This window comes from Melopsittacus undulatus, chromosome 8, assembly GCF_012275295.1.
Source record: "Melopsittacus undulatus isolate bMelUnd1 chromosome 8, bMelUnd1.mat.Z, whole genome shotgun sequence".
NCBI lineage: Eukaryota > Metazoa > Chordata > Aves > Psittaciformes > Psittaculidae > Melopsittacus > Melopsittacus undulatus.
Genome location: NC_047534.1, coordinates 54,643,999 through 54,669,791, shown reverse-complemented (window position 1 = coordinate 54,669,791; position 25,793 = coordinate 54,643,999). Strand labels below are relative to the sequence as shown.

General features: G+C 46.6%; 3 protein-coding genes across 8 annotated transcripts in view; 2 read left to right on the top strand and 1 right to left on the bottom strand.

Annotated features, from left to right (window-relative positions):
• Positions 1-14,875, top strand: part of UNC80 (unc-80 homolog, NALCN channel complex subunit) — a 117,971-nt gene extending 103,096 nt beyond the window's left edge. Inside the window, 6 exon segments of the mRNA XM_034065723.1 lie at positions 688-826; positions 2,867-2,923; positions 8,926-9,007; positions 9,600-9,711; positions 10,940-11,151; positions 11,811-14,875. Of these exon segments, the coding sequence (XP_033921614.1) occupies positions 688-826; positions 2,867-2,923; positions 8,926-9,007; positions 9,600-9,711; positions 10,940-11,151; positions 11,811-12,080 (872 nt within the window). The 3' untranslated portion in view covers positions 12,081-14,875.
• A 483-nt stretch (positions 14,876-15,358) lies between these two features.
• On the top strand, positions 15,359-17,472 carry RPE (ribulose-5-phosphate-3-epimerase). The gene is made up of 6 exons (XM_005144177.3): positions 15,359-15,511; positions 15,582-15,661; positions 15,733-15,872; positions 16,147-16,281; positions 16,446-16,532; positions 16,916-17,472. Exons 1-6 carry the CDS (start codon positions 15,372-15,374, stop codon positions 17,036-17,038), a joined length of 705 nt encoding a protein of 234 aa, XP_005144234.2. The 5' UTR covers positions 15,359-15,371; the 3' UTR covers positions 17,039-17,472.
• A 3,312-nt stretch (positions 17,473-20,784) lies between these two features.
• The window catches only part of KANSL1L (KAT8 regulatory NSL complex subunit 1 like), a 65,921-nt gene continuing 60,912 nt past the window's right edge, over positions 20,785-25,793 (bottom strand). For 5 of the 6 annotated variants that reach the window (XR_004549896.1, XR_004549895.1, XR_004549894.1 and 2 more), the window contains 4 exons: positions 24,756-24,868; positions 23,137-23,317; positions 22,268-22,570; positions 20,785-22,176 (listed from right to left, as the gene is read on the bottom strand). Coding sequence is in view for 1 of the 6 variants with exons in the window: in XM_034065206.1 (XP_033921097.1) it covers positions 22,322-22,570; positions 23,137-23,317; positions 24,756-24,868 (543 nt within the window). In the remaining 5 variants the exon portion in view is untranslated. Of the gene's footprint in view, positions 22,571-23,136; positions 23,318-24,755; positions 24,869-25,793 lie in introns of all 6 variants that reach the window. The other variant, XM_034065206.1, reaches the window with a different exon arrangement.

Genomic DNA, 25,793 nt, shown 5'->3' with positions numbered 1-25,793 from the left:
AATTGCACAAAATTTCCCCTTTATTTCATCTGTTTATTTGCAATTAGAAGTTGTTGTGGTAAGAAACACAACAGTCATTTCTTTCCAGGGGCTTTATACAATCTGAAACAGCACTGAAAATTTCAAGCAGTCCTGATCACAGACCAGGTGGCTCTGTAGTTCAGTTATAGTATGATGTAATTGAGTCTATTTATGTAATTTTGGGGTGATGTTTCAAAATGCATGTCCCAGAGGGTGCTAAAGGGTGTCAGTTCTGCATTTTGCTGTTATGTAGTTTCTCTTTTGTAGCAGTGCTTTGCTCTATCATAGCAGCATTCATTTCACACCAGCAGAATGTCCAGTCACAGCTTTTATGCCATAAAGCACTGTATATTAACAAACAATTTATTAATCACAGGAATTATGCCCTAGTGGAAGCTGAATTCCTCAAACACGTTTTCCTGAGAGCCATATAAGCTGAAATCATACATAATTCCCTGCCCCATGTGTCCTGGGTTCATCATCATATGTCTTTCTGAACTGTGATTGTAAATCTAATGGAAGTGTTCAAACTTGCAGGCTTTGGGTGTTGGTAAGTAAATGCTGGGTACATCTTTGGCATCCTGGTATCACTTGACAACTGTAAACATGTTGGTGGAGGTTAGGATGGTTGTTCCCTCTCCTTTCCTGCTTTTTCTTTCTTTCTAGATGATTCCTTGAGCATGCCCAGTGTGGTAAGTGAACAGGAAGCATACCTTATGGGTGCCATTGGGAGGAGGCGGTTCTCCAGCCATCTCTCCAGCGTGTCTGCACCTCAGGCTGAGGTGGGCATGTTACCCAGCCAAAGGTAACAACATGAGCTTTTCACCTTTCCCATTTCATTCACAAGAGCAGAAATGGCGCAGGTATATTATGTGCACATCAGGGATGTGGGATGGCAGAATCAGTGCCAGCACAGTGATGCTAAAGTTATGCATCCTGCAATAGTGTTGGACTAAGGGTGCAGGGTCAGAAATAATGACTTTCCAGGATGAGCTGTGTTGTGTAAGGTCCATAAGAACAAGCTGTCATCCATAGGAACCTTCCTTCCAAACAGTTCCAGAAACCCTCAGCACTGTTGTTTTCCTCTGCCACTGCCGTGGATAGCAAAAAGGCAAGATGTGATTTGGGTGTTATGTATTGACCCAGGGGACCATACACAACCTATGTAGGGAGTGGGGAGGAGTCCTGGGAAGTGGGGCAGAGACATCCTGTTTGATTTACTCTGTTTTCTTCCATGGAGAAAGCAGTCCTTCCAAGGACTGTACCTAGCTCGTCACAGAAACTGAATGTTGAGTTCAAAGATGGGATTAAATACTGTTTTAAACCAGAAATGTCCTTGTTGATAGAACAGCTTTGAATGCCTTATTCCTGGTTAACATGGAGTGGTGAGAAAGAGACTGGAATTCGGGAAATCTTTAAAAGACAGAGAGAAGTTTTGCATTTAAATGTGATTCCCCTTTTCCTTCCCCCCCCAAGTAAGAAATGCTTATTGCTTTACGTGTCTGCAGCATAGTTATCCAAGGATACCTGACAATGGACAGATGAATTTATGTTATTTCCTTTGAACCTTTAAAGAATAAATCCTGTGTTATCTCTTGACCAGCCTTGGAAACTCAAACAACACTGTTCCCTCCCCAGTCTTGCTTGGAATAAAAGAAATAACCTTGCTAGATGAAGGCACAGTAACAGCTGTGGTACATAGCAGCAGAGATAGGAGATGTGATTTACCACAGAGCAGTTGCACAGATTTTATCTGGGAGTTTTCACCAAAGGGCTTACAGGAACTCAGGTGACTTTTGAACTCAATTACTTCAGTCCCTTTGTTTCTTGACAAATTAACATGCAAGGCTGCGTTTTCCTGAATCCTTCACTACCATCTTCAATGCATAAACTTCCCAAGAGTCACAGGTGACTGACAGCAGTGTTTGCTTTGTGCAATCCCAAGTCATGGTGATGCTGAGGAAAGAAATACTGTCATTACAACAGAGCTCTGCTCTCTGCTTTTTAAGTGCATGGTATGCCAGGACAATTGTTATTCATCTTCGTAGGGAAACTACAAGCTCGGTAGGCATAATCATAGTCCACAGCATCATGCCCTTTTTAGTTATGGATGCTCTCTGAGCTTTCAGCCTGCCTCACAGATGTAAACTCATTAAAGTTAAGTAATATTATTATTGCTTTCCGGCTGGTAACCCAGCAGGCTGCTTCCTTTCTTTCATGTTTTTCCTATGGGCTGTGAAGGCTGTTCCTGCCCGAATGGCTGAGGTGTAGGAAAGCAAAGTGATTGTGTGCTGGTTTGCCAGGATCCACACCAGCTGTTTACTTACAGTTTCATTGCACTACGAGACCTTGTTTTCCAGATGTTTATCCTTAGAGTTGTACTAGGAGAGTGGTCTATAGCTCATGGGAGATAGTTCAGCCCTCCCTCAGGAACAAGTGGCTCATGGGGCAGGGGGAAGAAAAAAGCTTTCTATGAAGCTGCAAGTAAATAGAACTGAAATAAATGAGAATGCTGCAGGAAAATGGCTTTGAAAAGAGCTCCTTGCCTTTATTTCCTATGGAAACCCATCCTACCAAAGTTCTCCCCCCCCCCCAGTTCTCAGCAGAGATGCAGAAGTCTCCAGGCAGTGTAAACCCCCTCTCAAGACTGCTCCCGTTATCAGATGTTCTCTCAGCTGCTCTGAGTCATAGGTGTGCTGTTGAGCGTGCGAGACCAGTTAATGTTACCGTCCTTTTTTGACTTGATTCCGTTGCTGGTTTTGTTTTCCCCTTGAAAACAGAGACAATCGCATGCTTTTTTGCATTTTCTTTTCCTAAATTCTTAATCTCCCTGCCCCTCCTGCAGTGAACCTAATGTCCTCGATGACTCCCCGAGCCTGGCCACTGAGGGCAGCCTCTCTAGGTACAGTGTTAACACTACCTGTCTGTCAGTGTGTGTGCTGGGAAACGAGCCGTTTCCAACCTCCTCTGTCTCTTCCCCTCACCTTTTGTTGCTCTCTCCATCTCTGTCTCTTGTGGCTCATTGATATTCAGGCCTGCAAGTCAAAGGTGTAGCAAACCCACCTTCAGTTTTCAGCTTTGATTGCCAGTAACTTTGAGGAGGCTAAGGGGTAGTGGAAGGGAGAAGAAAAAGCTGTAGCAAGTGAAGCAGTGGTCTGGCTGGCTAGCCTCGGGGTTTTCCCCTTCTTTAGCAATTGCTTGAAAGGCATGAGAAAGATTATCCGCAAGGCATTAGCTGTAGCCTGTTATAAGCATTAGTCTGGAAGCTTATATAAAACAGAGACATCTGTTTTTCCATTCATCTCACAATGGTGTCACCACAAAAGACTTAACATCAAGCTGTGTTCTTTAACATCTGCTAATAAAATTAATGATGGTAAGTCCTGTGGAATACGGTTCTCTGTGGGTGCTTTACAGGAATACTTGTTAGTTTTGCAGTGTTTCCAATTCTCAAACAACACCTTAGAAAGCTCACAGGTGAGCCCCATTAATACATATTTAAAATTGCTCTGTTAGGACTGGAGTTCAGGTCTAGCTGCTCCCCATGGACAGGGGAGTTTGTATGCAAACACTGGTAAGGCTGTGCCTTGTCAAAGGGGTCAGGAGTGAGCTTAGAAGGGAGGTCTGCACCTTTAACAGCCAGCCCAGTGGTGATAATCCCCCTTACTGTCAAGCTGCTGGGCTTGCACCTCACAACCCATCCTCAGGAGGTCAGAGAGCTGTCATCAGTCCCAAGAGCATCTCCGTTTCCTTCCAGAAGAACGTGGCCCTTACACTGGCAACACGGAGGGTAACACACCATTTCCTTACTTCACCACACCAGCTGAAGAGGTGAATATGTTGAAGGGCATTTGTGTGAATGGTTTCTATTCTGTTAGCTTGGTTTTAGCTATCAGTAGTGACCTTCTCGGGTGGGGAGAGGCTGCTTTGTTGCTTTGTTCATTCTTCTTGGCAGACAAATGGAGAGTTTATCATTGGTGGTGTCAGTGAGATCATCCCATAATTCATGGTGTCCTTTGTGTGTGTGTGAATCCTGCTTGGGCAGATCAGTCTCTCATTGGTGCTACTGTAGGAGTGGTGCTTGGAAAAGACACTGGCTTGTTGGCAGAGGCAGGAATATTGTTGTCTGGCTTTGTGATAAAGTAAAATGGATTGCATGGTCATCCAAGCATGTGTTTGAGCCAAAAGAGAACAGAAGTCATTCAACTGAGGAAGTTAAGTGCCGTTCTTTAAATAGAGCTAAAACCTAACTACAATTGAGGAGGATGACAAAGGAGAAGGTCTGTATCTGAGTTGAAGCCATAATGATCTGATGATACCATGTTACATCAGTGTTGACTCTGAAATCTTGTTTAATAAGGGGGGTCACTTGTAATAAAGGTGAGGCCGACTTCAGATGAGAGTTCAAATGAGGTGAGTTCAAGTGCAGTAGTTTAGTTTGAGTCCTGAAATCAGCTGTACAGTGGGTTCCTACTCATTTCTGTCACATACATTTTGCTCAGGACTAGGACACTGTCATCCATCCTGCTCTATGCAGCAGAGATTTCCTTAGGCAAAAAGGTGACCGGGGTGCATAGGAATCAGATCTATTGTGGTTTATTACTGTTTTCAAGGATACATATGAAAGCATCTGAAGCAGGGACATCAGGGCTGAAAAGCCTTAGAAAGAGCCTCAGAAGACAGGGAAATCCTGCAAACTTTCATGGAAAGGCTACATTAGAATTCTGTGAGGAAGGAAAAGAGGTTTCAGCTGCGTTGTTAAATGTGCAAATTGGATTCCTCCTCTAATGGACAGAAGTAATAAAGCAAACATTATAGGAGCTTATTGTGCTGTGGGGGTCATAGGACAGAATTAATGTTATTCAGGAGAATTAATATTAATTATAATCAGGAACATTAGATTTGAATAAAGCAGGCCTGGGTTTTTTTCTTACAAACCTTTGATTTCAGCTGGAGCGCAATGATAACAACTGTTGAGGGTTGCCTTCTGAATTCAAAAGCTGATGTTTAGTCATAACTGGCATGAAGAAATAAATCATGTGGAGAGGAGACCCTTATGGAAGGCAGGAGTTTTAAGTGAAATAAATAGTGACAAACACAGAAAAAGAATAAAGTCTGTTTCCCTTTGTTCTGTAGCAATTAGAGCCAGCCATGGAGAAAAGCAGAGAAGACAGGAAGGGGATAGCATATATGTGCTCAGAAGTAAACCGACAGCATGGGGTATACAGGGCTGAGAAGCATATGTGTCCAGCACTGTGATTTGTTGTGGTTATAATCTGAGAGGATATTTTCCCAAAGCAGAAAGGAAGAAGAATGAGAAGTCATTGTAATGGAAATCTGTTGCACAAACATGTTTCCCTTTAATGTTTAGTTTAATGGTGCCTAATAGGGAAAACCAGAGTGAATTCATACTGCCAGGGCAAATGTAGCAGCTCTAACACTGACTGGGTGAGGATGTGTCTGGGAATATAAGAGCTGGAGTTCATCTACATTTTAACCCATTCTTCCCTGGCCTTTGTCCACTAACCTGTGTCCTGGGACACAAAGTGTGTGTGTTCTACCATAGTGATGTGACGAGCATGTACATCTGTTTAACAGACATGTAGACTCCTTGCTCCTTTTGTCTCTGTTTTTGGTTTTTCTTGGTTCTTTCTCTTTTTTTATGTTTGTTTTTTTTTGCTGCATGGCTTCTAGTAAACCATGAGCATCACTTACCATAATGGCCAACCTGACAGTTTCTTCTAGCCCCCACTGTGTGACTGCACTGGTTGTCATTTCCTGCAGTGCTAGCAACATGCTTCCACAAAGTTGGGTTGGTTTGATCTTTTGCTCACCTGTCTCTGCCCTAACTATTGTGAAGATAAAACCCCTGGCAGGTACTCAGAGAGTGACAGAGCATCTTTTGTGTAGGGCAGGAAAACATTCCGGTTCATTATTCCCAAATGGATCTGGTTTATGTACTGCAGAAACCCCCTTCCTATTGATCACATTGCTACAGGAGGGCTGAAATGGCATTTGATTCAATGTTTCTTGATCGGGTCCCACAGAAAACCAGTGAACTCCTGGTCAGGTCTGGTAAACAAGGAGATGCAGCAAAGAAGAAAGGGAGGGAGGGAGAGCTCCACAGAGCCAAGAGGCTGCCTGCCACACTGATTTTCATGGAAACAAGATCAGTAGTGCTGTTCTTTGATGTGCAAAGAAACCCTCACAAATACTCCTGGAGTGAAAGGTTAGATGTGAAAATTCAGTGACTCATCTGAAATGTGTGGCCTTTATGATCCTCTCTTCCCTTCCCTTCTCCAAAATTTGGGATAGAAGGCAAAAAGACAGCCACAGCAGGACTGTGCTGTGCATGGGCAGCTCTGCAGAGCTCAGCTGCTCTCGGGTCCATCATTTGCCTGCAGCAGATACCCACAACTTCAGCTCCTCACATCATCCTGGAAACAAACATCCACCAGATCACTAAACTCATTTCATTTATGATATAAGCCAGGCTGAAAATCCCAGATTCCAGCAGGAAGATACAAAGTCCAGCCTTTCTTTTGCTCATCTATTGTTTGCCTTCAGATTACTCCATGAGAATCATTTTCTTCCTCATGTATAGCTTCCGTGCCCTCATGCAGTCCACATACTTCCTCTATCTAATGACTTTTTCCAAGTGTTCTCATGATGCATGTGAAATGAGTTTGTTTCCAAAACGTTGTTTGTAATGGTGAATGAAAGCCATTGTAGCCTTTCTGCTCCTCACTCATAGAACTAAGAGTTACTGCTCCTTCCTCAGAAATCACAACAGTATTCTCAAACTCTATTCCAATAGAAAATGATTTTTCCAAGGCCTTCCCCAGCAGATTCCTGCATGAGCCATGACTGGGAACTACTCTAAAAACTTCTTCATATTCAGAGGAATAAGTTTTTTATGGAATCCTAGAAGCAGAAGGTTAAGCAAATGCTACAAGCTGTAATTGCAAGTAGCCTGGATCATGAATCCAAAGAGTAACTTAAGCACAGTCTTGTTGCTTTGATAAGGAATGATGTGTTGCTTCCGGACCTACCAGTCACATGTGCTGCAGTCATTGCCTGGGTCAAGAACACAGTCCTGCTAAGAGGAAGTAACTTTGAGGACTCTGCTTATTCATAGGCGGGTGCTTGCTTGATGTTTATGATGCTCCATATGTAAATCATGTTGATACCCTACATAAAAGCTGGAAAATATGTTCCAGGGACTGGTGATCTCATTTGGAAGAGCTGTCTGAGTTAAAAAGGGCTCAGATACATCTTGTTTGTTCTGGCTTTGAGCTTGCTGAAGCTTTCCCAAAGCAGTGCAGCTGTGGTGAGGCTCCTGAGGGCATGCTGAGGCTTATGAGGCTGTGATCAGACAGAAGAGAAACAGCTTAATGGTCTTGAGATGTCTCTTTCCTTGGTGTCCCCTGCTGTCTCCCCTGTAGAGCTGACAGAAACACATGCATACGGTTTAGTGCGAAGTCTGGCTTCAGTTTAAATTGATAAGGGAAGAAGGAATAGGTTGGGTAACCTGACTTTAACCCAGAGCAGACCAGGTAGTTCTGTTCCACCAAAGCTTCTAAAGGCTTCTACCAAAGCAAAGCATGAACTTTCCAGGACACAGAACTTTTTAAGCCTCTTCACGGGCATCCTCCATGTTCTTAGGTTTGTCTGACCATGTTCTTAGGTTTGTCTTCTTCCTCCACTCCTGTAAGGTCAGGCGATAAACCTTCACTCTGATGGTGGTATTGAGCATCTCAAGGGAGATCTAAGGAATACAGCTAGAGAAAAGAATGTTGTTTTTCTTTAGATAAATGCAGGCCAAAGGCAAAATGGGTTGTGACACTGGATCTTCAACAATGCACACCAGATAGAGCTGGAAGTTGCTTAACTAGGATGTGTGGCTCAGTGGATTCTGGTCTGTCCCAGAAGAGCAGCTGCCTGATTTAAAAGTCCATCTTAAATGTTAGTTGCTATTGTAACCATATGTCTCTCAGACGCAGTTCATTCAGCTAACGTGTTCTGTGACCACTGTCTGCTAAATGACCTCTTTGGAACTGTCTGGAGGAACACAGTGCTTTGATAAAAAACAAGGGGAGGGTGGTAATCTCATAGTAAGTAGATGAACTGGTTAGCTGAATGGCAGGATGAGATGGTATGTAGCTGGGTATGGTTCATTGCTAAAGATTCTTTTACTGTAGATTTTCAGATAACTTGTACCAAGCTATTAAAACATACAAAGCTGTGATTGTATCTATACATATAATTTACGTTTACTTGTCTTTTCTGTTTGTTAGCCACAGAAGGACTTAAGGCTGCAAGTGTTGAGTGTGGGGCCTTGTTCGCATAACTCATGCATCCATTATGTGAATGGATCCTTTGTCACTCTGTGTTTGTTTTTTTGTTTGTTGACTTAAACTGAAATGAAACCCAGATGACAAAATTGTGCTGAGGCTGGGGAGTCTATTTGGGAGGAAACAAAAAACTGCTTTTACAACATCGTCCTTGAAAAAGGAAAAGCAAACAAAAAGGCTTTTGAGCTAGGATCCGATACTCTTGCCTTTAATGGCTGTGGCAAAGGATGCAGACAAGTGAGTGTTGCTCAGTGGGATGCATCAATCAATGACTGAAAACTGAAATTTGCAGTTATATATCTTTGGACGCTACCTGTGCGTGGCCACATCCTGAATGCCATGACTCCACCTCCCACCATTTCCTAAGCCCCAGAAGCCACAACCCAACAGACACGTCCCCCCATCCTTCAAAGGCAGAATTGCTCTTTGAAGTGACTGTGCCATTAGTGGTTGGTTGATTTATTGATTGATTTGAGTCACGATTGCCAGGACACCTGCTAGGTATACACTGTGCTTCTGCGCTTGGCCTAATGCTGTCACCATCTAACAGGGTGGCGAGCGTGCAGAGCGAGCCAGGGCAGCAGAACCTTCTCCTGCAGCAGCCCCTGGGGCGGAAGAGAGGACTGCGGCAGGTGAGAACGTGGGGAGGGAACAAACCTTTTCTCCTTGAGTTGGTTTGGTTTTGTCTGGTTTTAAATGATCTGTGGATGTAACGTGTCCCTTTTCCCTGATCTGTGATAACACCAGTGCAGTCCATTGAGTCTGCAGGCACCACAGTACAAGTCGTAGCTGTGACAGACTCCTAAGAGAGGAGGTGCGCTTTGTTTGGCATTCCACAACCTTTTCCTCTGCAAACTGGTTTATTATTATTTTCCCAAATGACATGATGGTCACACAATCTGCATTGCATTGCATTGCATTCAGTATTGAAACTGAAAAGGCACAAACCCTGCAAGTTCATACGAAGGAGATGTCTGAGCCATGGACACCCTAAAATGTAGTATCTGCCAAAAGTAGAGTGAATGGACATCTAGAGGAATAAACAGCCATAGAATCATGGACTAGTTTGGGTTGGAAGGGACCTTAAAGCTCATCCAGTTCTAACCCCTTCCCCTAGAGCAGGATGCTCTAAGCCCCATCCAATGGCGATGTGTTCCCCTTACAGAGCAGAGATTGTGTAACATGTGAACGTACATCAGCTTAACTCTTTCCTCTGTTGTTCAGCTTCGACGACCACTGCTGTCACGTCAGAAAACTCAGACTGAACCTCGCAGCCGTCATGGAGCTCGACTGTCAACCACGCGGCGCAGCATCCAGCCCAAGCCCAAACCCAGTGGTAGGGTTTACCTGAACAGCTGCATACCCACAACCTGATGTCTGACCGTAGATATCTGTGGTGTTGGTTTAGCTTACAGGAAAAGTTAGCATGATGTTCATAGCCTGTATCAAAGTGAAGTCCCAGAAGTTTCACCCTTTTTTGCTGTATGTGGATATCCTATCAGAAAATCACCCCCTCAAAACACTTGGATGGTTTCTCCAAAGGCTTTCAAGGTGCAACTGCACATGGATGGTGAATTGCCATGTGTTGCATTGAGGGAACAATGTTGTCTGTTCAGGATGCCTTGTCTGAAACCTCCAGATGTGTAAATATTGAAGTTGCATTGAGAGTAGTAGAAAGAAGGAAATTTCCCATCATTTGTAAGCTTAGCAATGCAGAGCTTTATAAGTTGTACATGGAAACGAATGGAGGACTGTTCTAGTCCATGCCATATGATTCCAGGAGTCAGCACCACCAAGCAGAGCAGGGGGCTGTATTCTGAACCATCTGAGGTGAGCAGTTAACTTTGGAGGAAACATCTTGTAGAGGAAAGGGTGCTTGAGAACTTCCTATGTTTCTAACTCAGCAAGGGCTGTGCTGGGACAATGGCACTGTTGGAAATGTCTGAAACAGAAAAGTTGATCCAACATAATCAAGAGCTGGAGCAGGGATATCAGTTTTACTTGTTAAGTTTTAGCCTAGCTGCCTTCACTCTGTGCTGTTCTGCTGCTCCCAGGTAGCAAACTCAGTCTGCAGGAATGGGGGCAATCAGTTGCCCTCTTCTCTGATTTCCTGCAAAACCTTGGGCAATTCCCTTATGTATCTGCATCTCAGCTTTCCTTGTATAGCTGAGGGCAGAAATGCCTAACTCACATGGGAATTCAGTTCAGTATATTCTTCTGGGATGGAGAGATGTCATGGGTGGCATTTATCTCACCAAGCCATGACAAAGATAGGTAGGGTGACTAGTCCTGAGGTGATCCCTGACTCTTGCTGTGGCTTTAGAGGAAGCCTGGGGTAAAAGGCCTTTAGATTACACTCCAATTAGACAGCTTATAAAGACGGAACGAATCATGCATCTTCTCTTAGCTGTAACATCTCTACGGATTCTTTCTCCTCTCTTGTGTTTTCCTTTCCAAACTGCACCATTTTAATACTCGATTTGTATTTATATTGAATATATATTTACATACCTATTTGTATGATATTTAATACTTGATTTTAATACTCTGCTTTGTACCCTCAGTGGAGCAGAAGCGGTCGGTGACCTTCACTGAGGCACAGCCTGAGGCACCAGCAGCCTCCCCAGCGACCACACCGGTCCCAGCAGCCCAACAGCCCAGCTGCAGCCACAGCAGCCCCCAGGAGCCCAGCAAGCAGGACCCACCAGGCCAGCCCCTGCTCACCTCCTCACCTGCCATTGTTGTAGCTGATCTCCACAGCCAGAGCACGGGCCAGGTAAGGTGACTGACACTGCCATCGTGACAGACACTGTCATCGCCTGTCTGTCCTGCCTCCTCCCTTTCCAGCTTCCCATCACACAGCAGTCCTTCTGGACCTGCCCACCAGGGCCATTGTTCAGCCGCAGCTTTTGACAGCTTGCTGTCTGAGAAATGCATCCTAAAGGAAGGACTTCTTCAGCACCTCAGGACTCTTTCAGCAAAATCATTGGATTTCAAAAGAAATTCCTAGTCCAGTTGCTGTGTGTGTTGGACACCAGTGATGACAGTGCAGGGGCAATCACAGTCATCCCTTCAAGACGTTAGTGTCTTTGAGATCATTTTTATACACCAGATACACACACATCTCATGCCTTTGGGGGTCGTGTCCTTTGCCATGGACAAACTAAAGACACCCATCTACACTAAAAAACATGCAGTGAGGCAGTGTTAATGACTGAAATCAGATAACCTTTCTGATCACTGCTACAGGTTTGATTCATCAGCAAACATACGTCATTACAGGAAACTTTTAGGCATTTATAATCTGCACGTGCCTGGCCCTTTATGGTAACAAGTATTTCTGACTGAGAAAATACTTGATAGAAGCTCCCTTCCTTTTTTCCCCTGGCTCCCTCCCACGTTCTGATCCTGACCATGGGCTTTCCTCTATTGCAGAGTGAGGCTCTTCCTGCTGACAAGGAGAAGGAGAAAGAGGAGGGCTTGGAATCCCGGCCAACAACGGCACAAAGCACCCCACCCACCCAGCTCTCTGACTCGGAGGACTATGCTGGCCTGGAGACCACCAGCTTGCTGCAGCACGGGGACACTGTCCTTCACATCAGTGAGGACAATGGCATGGAGAACCCCTTGCTGGCCACTCACTTCAGCTTCACGAACGTGGAGCTTGGGGAGACTGATGTTGACCTGGACGAATCTCATGTCTGACCCTTGGGGAAGTGCAGCAGTGGGAGGAGGAAGGGAACCTTCTCCTTTGAGTTCCCTGGTAACTAACTAAAACAAGAGCACTTTATTATCCAAAAGCAGAAAATAGCTGTCAGCTGCTTGCTATAGACTGGTGAATTCCTGTGGGTGAAATCTGTATCAGTTCAAGGCAAGGCCACAGGAACAGAGAAGTTTTAGCAGATTCTCAGGGTAGGGGTGTCTGGGCAAGTACGTGGTCCATAAAACCTTGCCCTGGCAGCCATGCACTGTGAACAGCAAGCTGTTGTACTGTATGAGACAGAAGAGAAGCCTCTCTTGAGATTGTGCCCAAGGTTTATTTTTGTAGTGGTTTTGAGAGGAGGGCTATATAGTGACTGAATTCAAGGCTCTGACACCTTGGTACTGACAGTGAAAACACTGATGAAAAAGTACCAGAGATTTGGTCTTTCGCAAGCCTGGAACCATCGTTTCTAATTTGCAGAGCAATGATAAGCACCATGGAGCAATCAGACCTGTTTTGTTGTTGGGTTTTGGCACTGCAGGCTTCAGTTGAGTGTACTTCTGTCTGTGGGTTTCATTCCACTCCCTGAGGCCATGCTACAAAAATATTTGCTCTGTAAAACTAAATAGAGCACATACAGAAGAAGGAATGCACGTGCTGTGCACAGATAGAGCTGGGCAGGGGGTGAGTGGCCTACAGATGGTATAAATAGCCCATGCCATCCTGCTTAAATGTACTGAGTAATTCCACAGCTTCAATACCACCCAAGAAACCACATCTGGAATGGGTAGACCATGTGGTACCTAGCAACTGCTCCATGGATGCTGGTGTATGTACTTAGCTATAGGGGTTTAAAGTTAAATATTTATATATGGTATTTTCATGTTCTATACATAAATATATATGTACATTGTAAACAAAAGATGGCTATTGCAGGGCAGAAACTTGATGAAAGAATCTATTTTTGGCATGTTGAGATTGTATTTCAAAAGGTTCCATTTTATGTACGTAATGTTCATGGCTGCAAAGTATTAGATATATATATATGTAACATTTATACGTAGGTGGAGATCCTCGTGGGGGATCAGCTGAAGTCACTGCTGAGTTATGGGCTATGCTGCAGCATCCTGGAATTACACTGGAATGTGAGTTTAGCCATTACTGCTTACAGGCAAACTGCACAACAGCTGTGAAACAAACCATGAAATCATAAGCAACGCCCAAAGTTACCCTGGGCTTTGGGAATCACGTCCTGCCCTTTGCAGCTTATGTTAGAGGAGCCTGAGTTTGTAATCATGGCATTATCGTGCCGAGGAAAATGCTTTAGATCATCCTGGGATGAAATGTGCTCATTGCCCGTCTGGCTCCCGAGGGCTTGTAGTTTGGACACACACATCATAAGCCAGCCTTACTGAGGAGACAGAATGATACCCTCCTGTCCATCTCCATACAAAGGACTCTCCATAGAAGGGATATCTCTCTTCTACAGCTCAGCTGTTTAAAATGCTGCCATACAAGCCACTGCCTCACTGCTGTAGCACAGCATGCAGCTGTCACTGGTGTGTGTGGAACAGTAACCGCACACCTGACAGCAGGTCTGAGCCTGCTGAAACCCATGGAGCCTTCAGGCTCTGCTGCCTCATACTTGCCAAATGCTCAGAGAGAATGGGAGCTGTGCACACCAGCCTGAGGAGGGGCTCATGCACATCAAACCTCTGAAGGTAGCAAAAGCCATCCTTCCCCCCGGCTTGGGGGTGTTGAGCATGCTCTGCTCCCTCTGCACTGGGGAGAGATGGAGGTTCCCAGCACCTCTTGGGAAGAGCAGGCCTGGAAGGGCACCACTTGTACCACCATTTATAGATGGGGCACTAATGCAACCCAATGTGAGCATGGTTGTGTCAGAGTGAGGGCGAGGTGAAGGTGGCAGTGTCCTCAATGACAAACCGCTTCCTGTGCTGACCGAAACACACTGTACTGTACCACTTAACTCCTCAGCACCACCTACACAGAGACCCCTTTGGGCTGCTCCTAGCCTGGAGCTTGCTCCCAGAACTGCTACATTCCAGATGCTGAGTTTTAGTAGTACCAGTGATGCACCAATGAGGGAAAACAGCTTCACCTTCAGACCCCAGGTGGGCTGGGTGCTGGCAGGTGTGCAGGGAGGAGTGTTTCAGGCACATAGGGAACGCGTGGTGCATTGGATAGTGACCTTTGCTGCCGAAACTGAGAGGGAAGCAGGAAGCATCTTCCCTAATGAAACCTCACCATGGTTACTCCATTCTAACCCTAACAAAGTAACTGTGGTTACCTTCATTCATTCAACCTATGTAATCCATGTTTCCATCCAGGTTTCTCACACCGGTGAATCCTTAGTGTTAAGCCATAGCAAGGACTATAATGCCTCTTTTTAATGTCTACCCTGCTAGAAATCAGCACAGCTTATCAGTGATGTAATACTCTGTAATTCCATTTGATTCAGGTGGCTGTGCAGCTGACTTTGGTTGCGTTGGATGAGTGTTGTGGTGGGACAGCCAGCCTGTTCTCTCTTGTGCTTTACTTTCCTATCGGTGGCACTTACTGCTGTGCTCATGAGGTGCATACAGTGTACTCGGGCTGGTTTCCTGCTCTGCCCCAGCGTCTTTGTGCCAGAACTGGAGTGTTTCTGCTGTCAAGACAAACAATGCTGCTTAACTAGTGTTAGAGGCCTTAAAGCGCATGTCATGTCCAACGTGTCCGGGCTCTGCGCGTCTCGTCCCTGTGTCCGTCCCCTCGCCTCGGTGTGTGATGCAAACCTTGTTCTGAGGCCTAAATACAGAGCGATGGCGAAAGGACAGCGTCCTGCCTCTTACCTCTTGCACAACACCGCCTTCCTGTGGGGCTGCAGCAGCCTTTGCTGTGCTGCTCCCGGCACTGTTAACGTTCCCCCCCGGCTCTCACCCTGCTGTAGCAGCCCCAGCCCGGCATCGAGGGTGCCGCTGCCTGAGGCTGCCTCAGGCCTGACAGAACACCCGTCACTGGGACCCTCAAGCACTGCCCCAAGCTCCCCCAACCCAGTTCAAACCTTGGTGCGGAGGTTGTGCCCTCCTAAGCGCCTAAGGCAACTTATTCAGGGAATGAGCGAGCGGAACCGGAGGGCTGGAGCCCTTGCTCCGGCCCCTGAGCCCGCATGACCGAGCCCCTCCATCCGCCCTCCCCTCACACCACTCCCCTCACACCACCCAAGATGGCGGCGGGCGGGGATGCGCCGCGCCTCCTCCCTCCCTCCCCGGTGCCATCAGGCAGCGCGGCGGCGCATGCGCGGGGCGGCAGCGATGGCGTCGGGGTGCCGGGTCGGGCCGTCCATCCTCAACAGTGACCTGGCGGCGCTGGGCGCCGAGTGCAGCCGCATGTTGGACTGCGGGGCCGACTACCTGCACCTGGATGTCATGGACGGGTAACGGCAGCGGCGGGGGGGGTAGGGGGGCACGGCCTGCGGTAACCGGTGTTGTCTCTTCGGCCCCAAGACACTTCGTCCCGAACATCACCTTCGGACACCCCGTTGTGGAGAGCCTGCGGAAGCAGCTGGGCCAGGACCCCTTCTTCGGTAAGGGGGTGCCGGGGGACACAGGGCTCCCCCCTCGGGTGCAGCCCTACCTCATGGCTCCCCTCCCGCAGACATGCACATGATGGTGGCCAGGCCGGAGCAGTGGGTGAAGCCGATGGCTGTGGCGGGGGCCAACCAGTACACATTCCACCTGGAAGCGACGGACAACCCGGGCGCGTTGATAAAGGACATTCGGGAGAACGGGATGAAGGTGAGGGGAGGTGGGGCTGGAGCAGCGCTCTGTGCACAGCACAGCCGACAGCCGCGGTTATGGCCATGCAGGACCCCTCGCTGCCGTTCTGGGTGGTCAGAGAGCGGCTGGTGCAGTCCCCACACTGTGCGTGAAGCTGGTTTGCAATGAGGAGCCTTGACTTCCAGCAGCCTGTGCTTCCCAGGCCTGCACAGACACATCCTTGTTTCCCTAGGAGGCCATTCTGCTGCTGTCATCCTAAGGCGCACTTGGAGTTGTCTCTCCTCTGCTGCAGGTTGGCTTGGCGATCAAGCCTTGCACCACGGTTGAGCACTTGGCACCTTGGGCCAATCAGATAGACATGGCTTTGGTGATGACGGTCGAACCTGGATTCGGAGGGCAGAAATTCATGGAAGACATGATGCCAAAGGTAAAGCAAGTTTCTGTTCCCTTATGTATTGAGCATAAAGCGAATTAACAGTATGGGGTACAGTGGGGAAGCAAATAAACCTTGTCTGGGTGTGTAAGCAGCTCTGTGTAACTGTAGCAGCCGAGTGTGGATCTCGGGGTCAACCTTTTTGTGCTGTTCCTCAGGTTCAGTGGCTGAGGACACAGTTTCCCTCACTGGACATCGAAGTGGATGGAGGAGTTGGGCCTGACACCATCCACAAGTGTGCAGAGGTGAGAGGCTGATGCAGGGCAGTGTTCTCAGTCACTGTGCTGAGAGTTCACTTGGGAAATAAAGCTCAGGAGGAATTGTGTTTTGGCTGTGAGCTTTCAGAGGGAACAGCAAAGCCAAGCACACAGGATCAGTGTTTTCCTGTGGTCCTGTCTTGTGCCTTTTTAATAGCAGCTGCTGAAGCTGGAGAAGTCGGTTGCTTCTTGTGTGTTTGGGTGAATAGCAATGATGAAGCAGTTACCTGCTCGGGGAAGTTCCCTTTGCTGGACTTGGGTTGTGGTTGTAGGTGGAGGTGTTACCTGTGTCCCACCTGTTCTGCAGCCAGGAAGCTCTTTCAGAAGTGGGTCTGTTCCATGTTACTGAGTGGCTGTTTGATGTCTTTCAGGCAGGAGCAAATATGATCGTATCCGGCAGTGCCATTATGAAGAGTGAAGATCCGAGATCTGTGATCAATCTCCTAAGGAATGTGTGTTCAGAAGCAGCTCAGAAGCGCTGTCTGGATCGATGAGACCCATCCAAGCAGTGTTCCAGCAGGCTCCGTGCAGGCAGGAGATCCCTTGTTTCTCGTGTGAGGGAGGGCTGGATGCACATCTGAACATTGGTTATGGAAACGTGCTGCTGCTCAACAGAGGAATCATCTCCTCGCTGCCATGAAGCAGGCAGCAGTGCAGAACATTCTGGCTGTGTTCCAGGGTTGGAAATGCAATGGTCTGAACCTGTCTCGTGATTCTGAGGAGGGACAACCTCAGACACTGACTGGATTGACCTAAACTGCAGTCAGTTATTTGCTTGCTAGAAGAGTGTAGCATCACCACAAGCAGTCTCTCTTGTGGAAGACTCTAATCAAAACTGCCTTCTGCTGTCTGTATTTGGTATTTGATCTGTGCATTCCTACAAAACTTTTCCACTTCTGCATTAAACACCCCTTCCTTGGTGTGGTAAGTGTCCTCTTAGCTGATTGCCAAAAGGGAGTGGGTTTGGGAATCAGTAAGTTTGGCAGAAATGCAGTTTAAGAGGGCAGAACAAATGCTACAGCTGCTAAAAACATTCCTGTGTCTTTGTTTTACTGCATACAAGTGCTCAACTGACAAGCATCAAACAAGTCAGTGCAACACCTTTGCCAGTCATAAAGTGGGAGCTATGTCTTTGTCTTTCAGCTAGCCAGTTCAGATAGCTGTGTCTGCAGTGCTTGCCAGTGATGGGATTCCATGGAGGAATGACACTTTAAAACCCTACAGATGGTGGTGGAAAAACCCCAAACCCTTGTTTTGACCCCCAGGCTCCTTGGTTTGTGTATGTGCCTCAGTAAACAGTTTACATAGTGACGTACAGTAATGTTGTCTACCAAGTGATTTCAGTGTATGTAGGCTGAAACCACTACAGGGCTCTGCAACAGCCTTAATGTTTCTCTTAACTATGAAGGCAAATAGTTCTCATACCTTCAGTGGGCTTGTACTGACCTCACAGCCTGGCCTGCTTGAGTATGGGAATGGGCAGAGCCCACTAGAGGAAGAGCTGAGCAGGTTGTTTTAATTAGACCTGCCTCCCATGGCTCTAATTAGGACTGCTGTCTCCTTTGGTAGTTGATGGTATTCCACATGGTGCTTATTCCCTTTAACTTGTCATTACAGGAGGGTTGCAGACACTGCTGCTGCTGCCCTAGGGGAAGAGGCTCAAGAGCTGCAGGCAGTTGGACTTGCACAAGGCCAAAGTCAAATGTGTTGTCCTTGTAGCAGGAGCTAGGGCTAGTTCAAACAGTAGAGAAGTGTCTGAAATGGCTGAGGTGCTTTTTCCTGTGTGGTCAACTGTGGTTTAGGTGAACAAATTGTCCCATTTGAGAACTAGCAAAAGAAAAATGGAGTCATCAGGACCTACTGCACTGAAGACATCTTTTTGTAGAGAAAGCTTGGCTAGGAAAGGTAATTGTCCAAATGGCTGTTCAGTGTGTTAAAGCAGCTCATTCACACCTCAGGAAGGAACCTGTGTAGAGTCTAATACAGTGTGCACAGAGAAGCAGGCCCAGCTCTGGTATCGAATGTGCAGGGCAAGCTGCCACAAACAGGCCATAAAATGACAGTTTAGGATGTGAAAGTGCTATTTTCATGCTATTGAAAGCAGCAGAACAGCTGTAGCAGCCTTGCCTCCTGCAGCTGGCCATAAACTGGGCTGAAAGGGTAATCAAACCATTTCTGTTTCATTCATTAGGGGGACAGGGGACATCCCCAAGTCCTGCAGGTTAACCAAGGTCCTGTGCTTTGTTAACTGATTATTGTGATTAATTACTGTGCTCAGACCCCTGTGCTACATTTGCCTTCACAGGTTGCATCACTGTGTTTTAAATCGGGCAGGTTGCACTTCCACCAGCTCTCAGGTCAGGAGCGCTGTGAGAGGGACAAATTACACCCACAGTAAACTTGCTCAACTGCTTCTTTCCATCTAACTCCCACCCAGGTGTGTGCAACAACTGTTTACACATGTAAGGTTCCATCTATCAGTGACTGCGGAGCATCCATGGAAGTACCACGAATGTGAAGTTGTCCTTTAATGCTTAAGACCATTCCAGTTTCTTGCCTCTATACATAAACAGAACTAATCCATCGGGCTCTATTTCAGCCTGTCCTCAGTAATGGAACCACCACAGCTGCAGGACCTGAACCCAGCACTGACAAGGAAACCAGAAGAGCTGCTTGCATGGTACGTATAAGGCCAGATGTTAGATGTTGCAATACTCTGATAAGTTGCAGCAGCAAGGGGGAGCCCCTCTGGTGTTGAGTCATGTGGGCTCAGATGGTCCAGGCTGATCTGTCTGCATGGGAAAACAGGGTAAGAGAAGCTCCAAGAGAGCTGAGTAAGGCTGTGCTTGGGCATGTGCTGCTCAGGGTGCTGCAGCACATCCCTGAGCAAGAGGAAACACTGCAGTAGATGCACACAGAACTTACTTAATTTTAATAGGGCTTAGAAGTTTGTGTTTGTACTTACTTTCCATTAAGGTCCTGGATGCAGAGATGAAGCGTTTAAACCCTCCAGCAGCAGGGAGCAGAATGGAAGTGGCTTTAAAAAACGGCTTCGAAAATGGTAAATGATGTGTAAGGGAAATGGCTTTGTCAAACTGCAGCACCCTTTTTCACGCATGGGGGGACCTTGCTGTGTTGTGTTTAAGTTGCTGTTTCACAGTCAGCCTTTTTAATACCTTCAGCCCACAACATTAGGAGCGGTGCTGACAGCCATTTCCATGGCTTAACAGCCACAGCAAACGTGGTGGTTGGCTTAAAAGGGAGAAAAAACCAGCCAGGTGTTTCTTACACACTTTATGGCTTCAAACATGAGCCTGCTCCTACCACCAGTGTCTTCCTCATGCCACCAGCATCCATCCAGAGCTGCACTGTCTGGAGATGGGAGTCCAGCCCTGCAGGAATAAGAGCTGTAGCAGTAAAGGAGAGTGCCAATTCCAGCTGCATGCAGCACAGGGGAAGGTGAAGGGAGGGGGCTGGTCCTGTGAGCAAGCTCACTTAAGCTTTCTAACCTTGTGTCTGTAGTGAACTGAGGCTAGTGAAAAATGGGGTGCTCACTGGCTGGAGTAAGGGGGCACAGAGCAGAGAGGGCAGGGCACAGTGTCTGGTGTGCTGCAGCAAGGTGGAAATCATGCTACAGGTGCTGTGGGTGAGGAGCACAGCCTAGGGCTTCCCAAAGCCCATCATCTCCCTTGCTGTCTGCACAAGGCATTCACCACCCCCATGTAGGGCTGCTGGAGGGAGGCAGGTGATGTCAGGAAAGCAGATGCAGCCTGTTCTTGGTCCCTCTCAGTCCTGTCCATAAAATGCTGGATTGCATTTCCATTTCCTGAGGCACCTTTAGGACATGGAAGGCAGGGTGGTTTACTGGGTCCTGAACTGCAGAAACTCCTCACACTGTCCCAGGGACCAGGCAGGGAAGGAAGTCCTGACCTTACCACAAAGCTGGATCAGAGCTGGTTGGATTGAGGCTTCTTAATGAATGGACACAGGCCTGGAAACAGCTGCAAAGCATTTGAGACACACAACTTTCAGAAGCCTTTTCCCAGCAGCAGATGCATGTGTAGGACAAGAGGGATGGTGTAGTGAGACACCGAAGGGGGGCCTCAGCCTCACAGCACCAGCACAGTGCTGCTGCCACTCCAGTGTGCCTGCAGAGCACTTCTGGGTGAAGCAGGTCTCGGTGCCAAGAGGACGCGTCGCTGCCAAAAGGCCATCAAATCCAGACTGTATCCAACATATATAGAAATAACTTTTAATTAAAAAACCAACCTTGCATCAAAGATTATTGTATCAGACATTGAGGCAAGATTCAAGTTTAAGACAAACCAGTGTTAAAAAAGTGTTTAAAAAAATAATCAGAATGTGCAATAAACTACAATGTAGCAATAGGTTGTAGTGTTGAAACTGAACTGTTTTCAGATGCCCAGTGTATATTTCCTGTCATTTTGACCAAAAAAATAGAAACTGACACAAAAACTGGGTCATCTGTCCAGTGCCACTCCAGATGTTCCACATGGAAGGAATTCTGCACAAAAGCTCCTATTAAATAGCCTTCAACTGTCCTACACAGAAAAACTTTCTGTTGATGGATTATATCTACATTCAATGTTTAATCTTTGTTAATACCTCTTGAGATTGCGGATACATCGCAAGCTACGCTATTTAGATGCAAGTTTAAACAACTTGCCTTTTGTTTCCTCATTGTGAACTGGCTGGGAATCACAATGGGAAGCTTTGGGGTCTTTATTGGTCTTTCATCCTAGATGTCGTGGTTTAAGCCCAGCCAACTCTGAACCCAGGACACGAGACATCAATCATCTTTTCCTTTTCAGCTAGTTACCAAATGTTGGCATACTTACGAGACTCTTCCAAGGCACTGTACAGAAACTGAAACAAGACTTTGTCTTTAACATATTAAAGCAAAATATTATGAGCCTCATTTGCTACTGGAGGACTAAGGAAGTAAGATGACCCAAACCACAATATTCAGAGAGCTGCGTCACTGATTTGACTCGACTGCTCCTTCCTTCTGTTTCTCTATACCCACCTGACTGAAGCAGAAACCCTACTTTGTGAGTAGCAGATACAGCGGCTATTGAAATGCAGTGGTCTATCCCTATTTCTTTGCTTTAGGACACCTATATGAAACATGTCCTGGCACTACTGAGAGCTGAGTACAGGTTTTAAGCTAGATGCAAGGCTTCCAGAGCGCCTGCTTTGAAACTGCCCGTTCTCAACCTACCCTTATCTTACGCATGGGTTACACGCATGCACTTAGAGAGGCAGATTTCTGCCCCATGGTCATGCCACACAGGAAAATAATCTGAGGCTCCCTCTTTGCCCCACTGTTTTCTCAAGCAGTTTTTCTGTGTTCAGTTGAAGTTGTTGGTTAAGGTAGACAGCATCTCCTGCTGCACCAGAATCCACTAGGACCAGAAATGCATTTGAAAACAAACAAACCAGAAAAGGATGATTATTAACAATGTGGCAATATGAGAACAGAAAGTGAATGGTGCCAGCAGTTTATGTGCGCCCACTCCCGACACTGGGAATATTAGACTTCCAGCTTGAAATAATTACTTTCTCTTGGGGTTCAGGAAGAAGAAAGTGTTGTCTTTGGGATTAATCCTGCCTGTTACAAAGCAAGAAAGAAAAGATATTATATGCGGCTAACATACAGGTTTTGAATTGTGCTGTCATATGCTGAACAAGAGAGATTTTACCTTACACTTTTCTCCACCTTAACTGGCTTTCTTAATGAACCACATTATTCCCTGTCACCTTTGTTTTCTTGTATTGCTGATTCCCAGGCAAGCGTTTTCGCAGTCTTCTGCCTCTTCAGTGGATTGTTTCCTTGGTGGATGGCCATTGTCTGTCAGCCCAATGGGTGTGCAGGAATTACAGAGAGAGTCGCCGGGCAAAGCTGCACTTGACATTTCAGTCTGGTTCGTTACTTGATCTTGGCACATTAAAGCTTCCACTTCTTCATCTTTCAGTGGAAAAACTCGAAGTTCCCACTGCCCAGACTGAAAGGAATGGGAAGGGTAGGAGTGAGGGTGGAAAAAGAGGAAAGAGGAGGGAAAAGGGATGTCAGTTGAGTCTGAACTGATTAGCTATGTGCAGAATGATCTGCTATCAAGTAACAAATGAGTGTCTGTCTTTACAATGTTTGCAGTGCTCTTCACATAAAGAATACAACACTGCTAGGCACCAGCTGTCAGTGTAGGCTGGCTTCATATGGTTTTGAACTAGTAAAAGAGCTACAATTGAATAGGCACAGTACAGGAGCGGGGGAAGTTCTTTTCCTTGGTGCCAGACCATCAGGATACCTGACCCTGTCTGGAACCCTGGCCAACATCTCTGAATAAAGATCCAGTATCCCTGAACTCAGGCCTGCCACATTTGCCTCAATGACATTTTTACCTGAGGCTTCCTTAATAAAGCTCAGCAGGAACACTACATTCATAAACAAGGGTGTTAGCCTCAACTGTTGATCAGTGAGACAAGAGCATACTTTAGGTTCTTTGTTTTAGGTTAGAGACAGTGGTCAATGAAGACGTGACTACACCTGGAAGCTACTGGGAGCACCCACCTTTGCTTCCTGGTTCTCCCTGCAGAGTTGTGCAGTCCCTGAACAAACAGAGCTGGGGGCCTCTGAAGTCAAGCTGGGCACAGGCTCAGCAGTGCAGTGCAGCGAGGTGCAGGAGCTGCTGTGCTGGTCCTTCTGCGCCGTATCTTGGCTGTGTCGCCCATCAGAACTTCTGCTGTAAGACCTAGTGCAGGGTAAGAGATGAGAGTCTTAAGAGCTGCTCCCTGCCCCTTCACATTGCCAGGAACAGTTTAGATTATTTTCAGAGCATTCAGTTTCTCCATACATGCTACCTGCATTCTACTCATTTAAATCAAAGAGCAGATGAAAACATACATGGTTCTTGACAACCTTGTTGCCAGAAGCCAAAGCAAAGCGTGCTATGTGGAGGAACTAACTGGGTAAAACAGGGCTGCAATGGGCATGCTCTGGATGTGGAACAGAGGATGGCTGCTCCCACTCCTGCTCCACACGCTTGCCAGAACTGTAACTTTGGGCCAGAGAAGTCAGGGAGCTGTGGGCTGTTCCCACTCAGGAGAACATGGCATCACTGGCAAGAGCCTGTGGAATCCAAACTGAGCTGTTAGTGGGCTGTGCCAGTGTGCTCCAGAGGAAACAGCAGGTCTCTGGACTCCCCAGCTCTGCTCTGGATCATCTCCAAATCAGTCAGAATAAGATGAAAAACGCTGACCTTGCCCTTAATGTGACTTTGAACTAGACCTACAATACTGTCACACATCCTGAATGCCAGGTGGAAGCCTGACCTTGCTCACATCGATGGCAGTTTTACTTCTGAATTCAGAGAGCACTAAGATTTCACCAAGACATTTATAGTTTCAAAATGAAGGGTACATACAGAACTTGGATTTTCCAGTAAACTTCCTGCATTTTTTGTGTTCAAAACTGCTTAAAATAGCATTCCTTAATACTGTTTAGCTCTAATTTTATCCTTCATTAAAAACCCCTCCTATCTCTACATATTTACTCATAGTGTCATGGTTCACTTTCAGCTAAGAGTAGACACAATCATATGATAAATAGCAGAAAAACTTATCCCAGCATTTATAGGAGGCTTTTTGTCCTGGCAGATTCTGAAGCAATTTATGGGAATCATTTTCCCTGAGCCAAACTGCAGCTACAGCTTTACAATGTTTGCTCTTACACACGCTACTTTTTCAAGGCTTTTAGGGGTTATATTCAACTGCTGAGTTTTACACCAGGTAGCAAGCCTGTGAGAGTTAACTGTTTTCACACAATGACTTTTTCAAGCCTGGCATAGCCCAGGACCCTTCAGTAATGGTCAGTGCAGTGCACTTTCATCTAAGGTGAGTGAAGGTGGCTAAAGCTGTAACAGCTGGGAGAGTACAAACTAGCAGAGCTGTGTGCTCAGTAGAGGAGTAGATTTTTCTTCCAGGACACCAACATGCCATGTTTCTGTACATATCCATGCTTCAGAACTGCCTTTCCTTTCCAGCCATGACACCAGACATAGCCAGTACTGTCCCTGATGAAGAATGCCCTCATTTTCCAATGTTTCTATGATAGCATATCCAAAACTGCTGAGCCAACAGCCAACACGAGTGGTTCAACAGGAACCCTCTGATCAAAGTCAATACACCTGCCTGCTATTCCTCCTGGGCCAGCGGCTCTGCTCCCACAGCGACCACCTTGCTCTCTCTCGTTCTTCATACTTGCTGTGGCGTAAGGCAAACACTTCATCTGACAGATCTTCTATCTGTAACAAAACACAGGGATGGCTGCTGCCGTAAAGATGAACATCACTAGAACGACAGGGAGCTAATATTAGATATAACTGCAGAGGTCTGTTCCCCAACAAGAGGAGGTAACACAATCCATGCTTGCAGTAAAAAGGCACATCAAAATACATGCATTCAACTTATGCTCTCACTACAGCTCTGGTATATGGGATGCTGTCACTTTCACTTTATTTCTTTACATGTCTGTGGTTGATCTGAATGGATATAGAAATTATCCCCCTCCTGCAACTAACACATTTTTCTCTATGGTGAGAGGCAGAAAATTAAGAGGACAAGTATTCATTTGCAAATCAGGGCAGTATTAAAAGCACACAATAAAGACAAGGAAAAATTCCAGGAGTTTCCAGAGACTGCTTTTGGGAGGCAGCAGGATCTGTCGAGTGCTCTTTAAGCACAGAGAAACGGGTCTGAGATCACCAAGGACTTCGACAGCTCTGCACCGACAGGAACTCAGCAAACCTGAGGTGCTGCATTCCTGCTACGAAACCAAGCAGAAAATGCTTTTTGCTCTGCAGGGACTATTTCTTAGCAAATGATTTGCATGACCCTGGTACAGCTTTAAACAGCCCTAATGTGAGTACTTTCAGCTGTTTGCAGTCAGACAAGAGCCAGTTTCTAGGTAAAACTCCTCAGATGCAGCTATCACCTCTGATCTCCCCTTAGAAAGAACTATCTTCGTTTTGCTGTTGGCAGCACACCAGGAAGCTCCTCAGAACGAGCTGGACCAGCAGCACTCTGCTGCCCTTCCCCCTCACTCCCCACATGGCAGAGTGAGCTCTTGGCTGGACCCCTCCAGCACAGCTCAGAGTTACTTCAAAGTGCTCCAAACCATCCAAGCTCTTCAAAGTTCACCTAAAAAGCCAAGGTTGGCGAGAGCACACG

Bases quoted from the DNA above. Each gene is read 5' to 3' on its own strand.
- RPE (XM_005144177.3), top strand. From the start codon at position 15,372: ATGCGCGGGGCGGCAGCGATGGCGTCGGGGTGCCGGGTCGGGCCGTCC. The intron at 15,662-15,732 runs GTAAGGGGGTGC...CCCCTCCCGCAG, and splicing joins GGGCCAGGACCCCTTCTTCG to ACATGCACATGATGGTGGCC. The intron at 15,873-16,146 runs GTGAGGGGAGGT...CCTCTGCTGCAG, and splicing joins TTCGGGAGAACGGGATGAAG to GTTGGCTTGGCGATCAAGCC.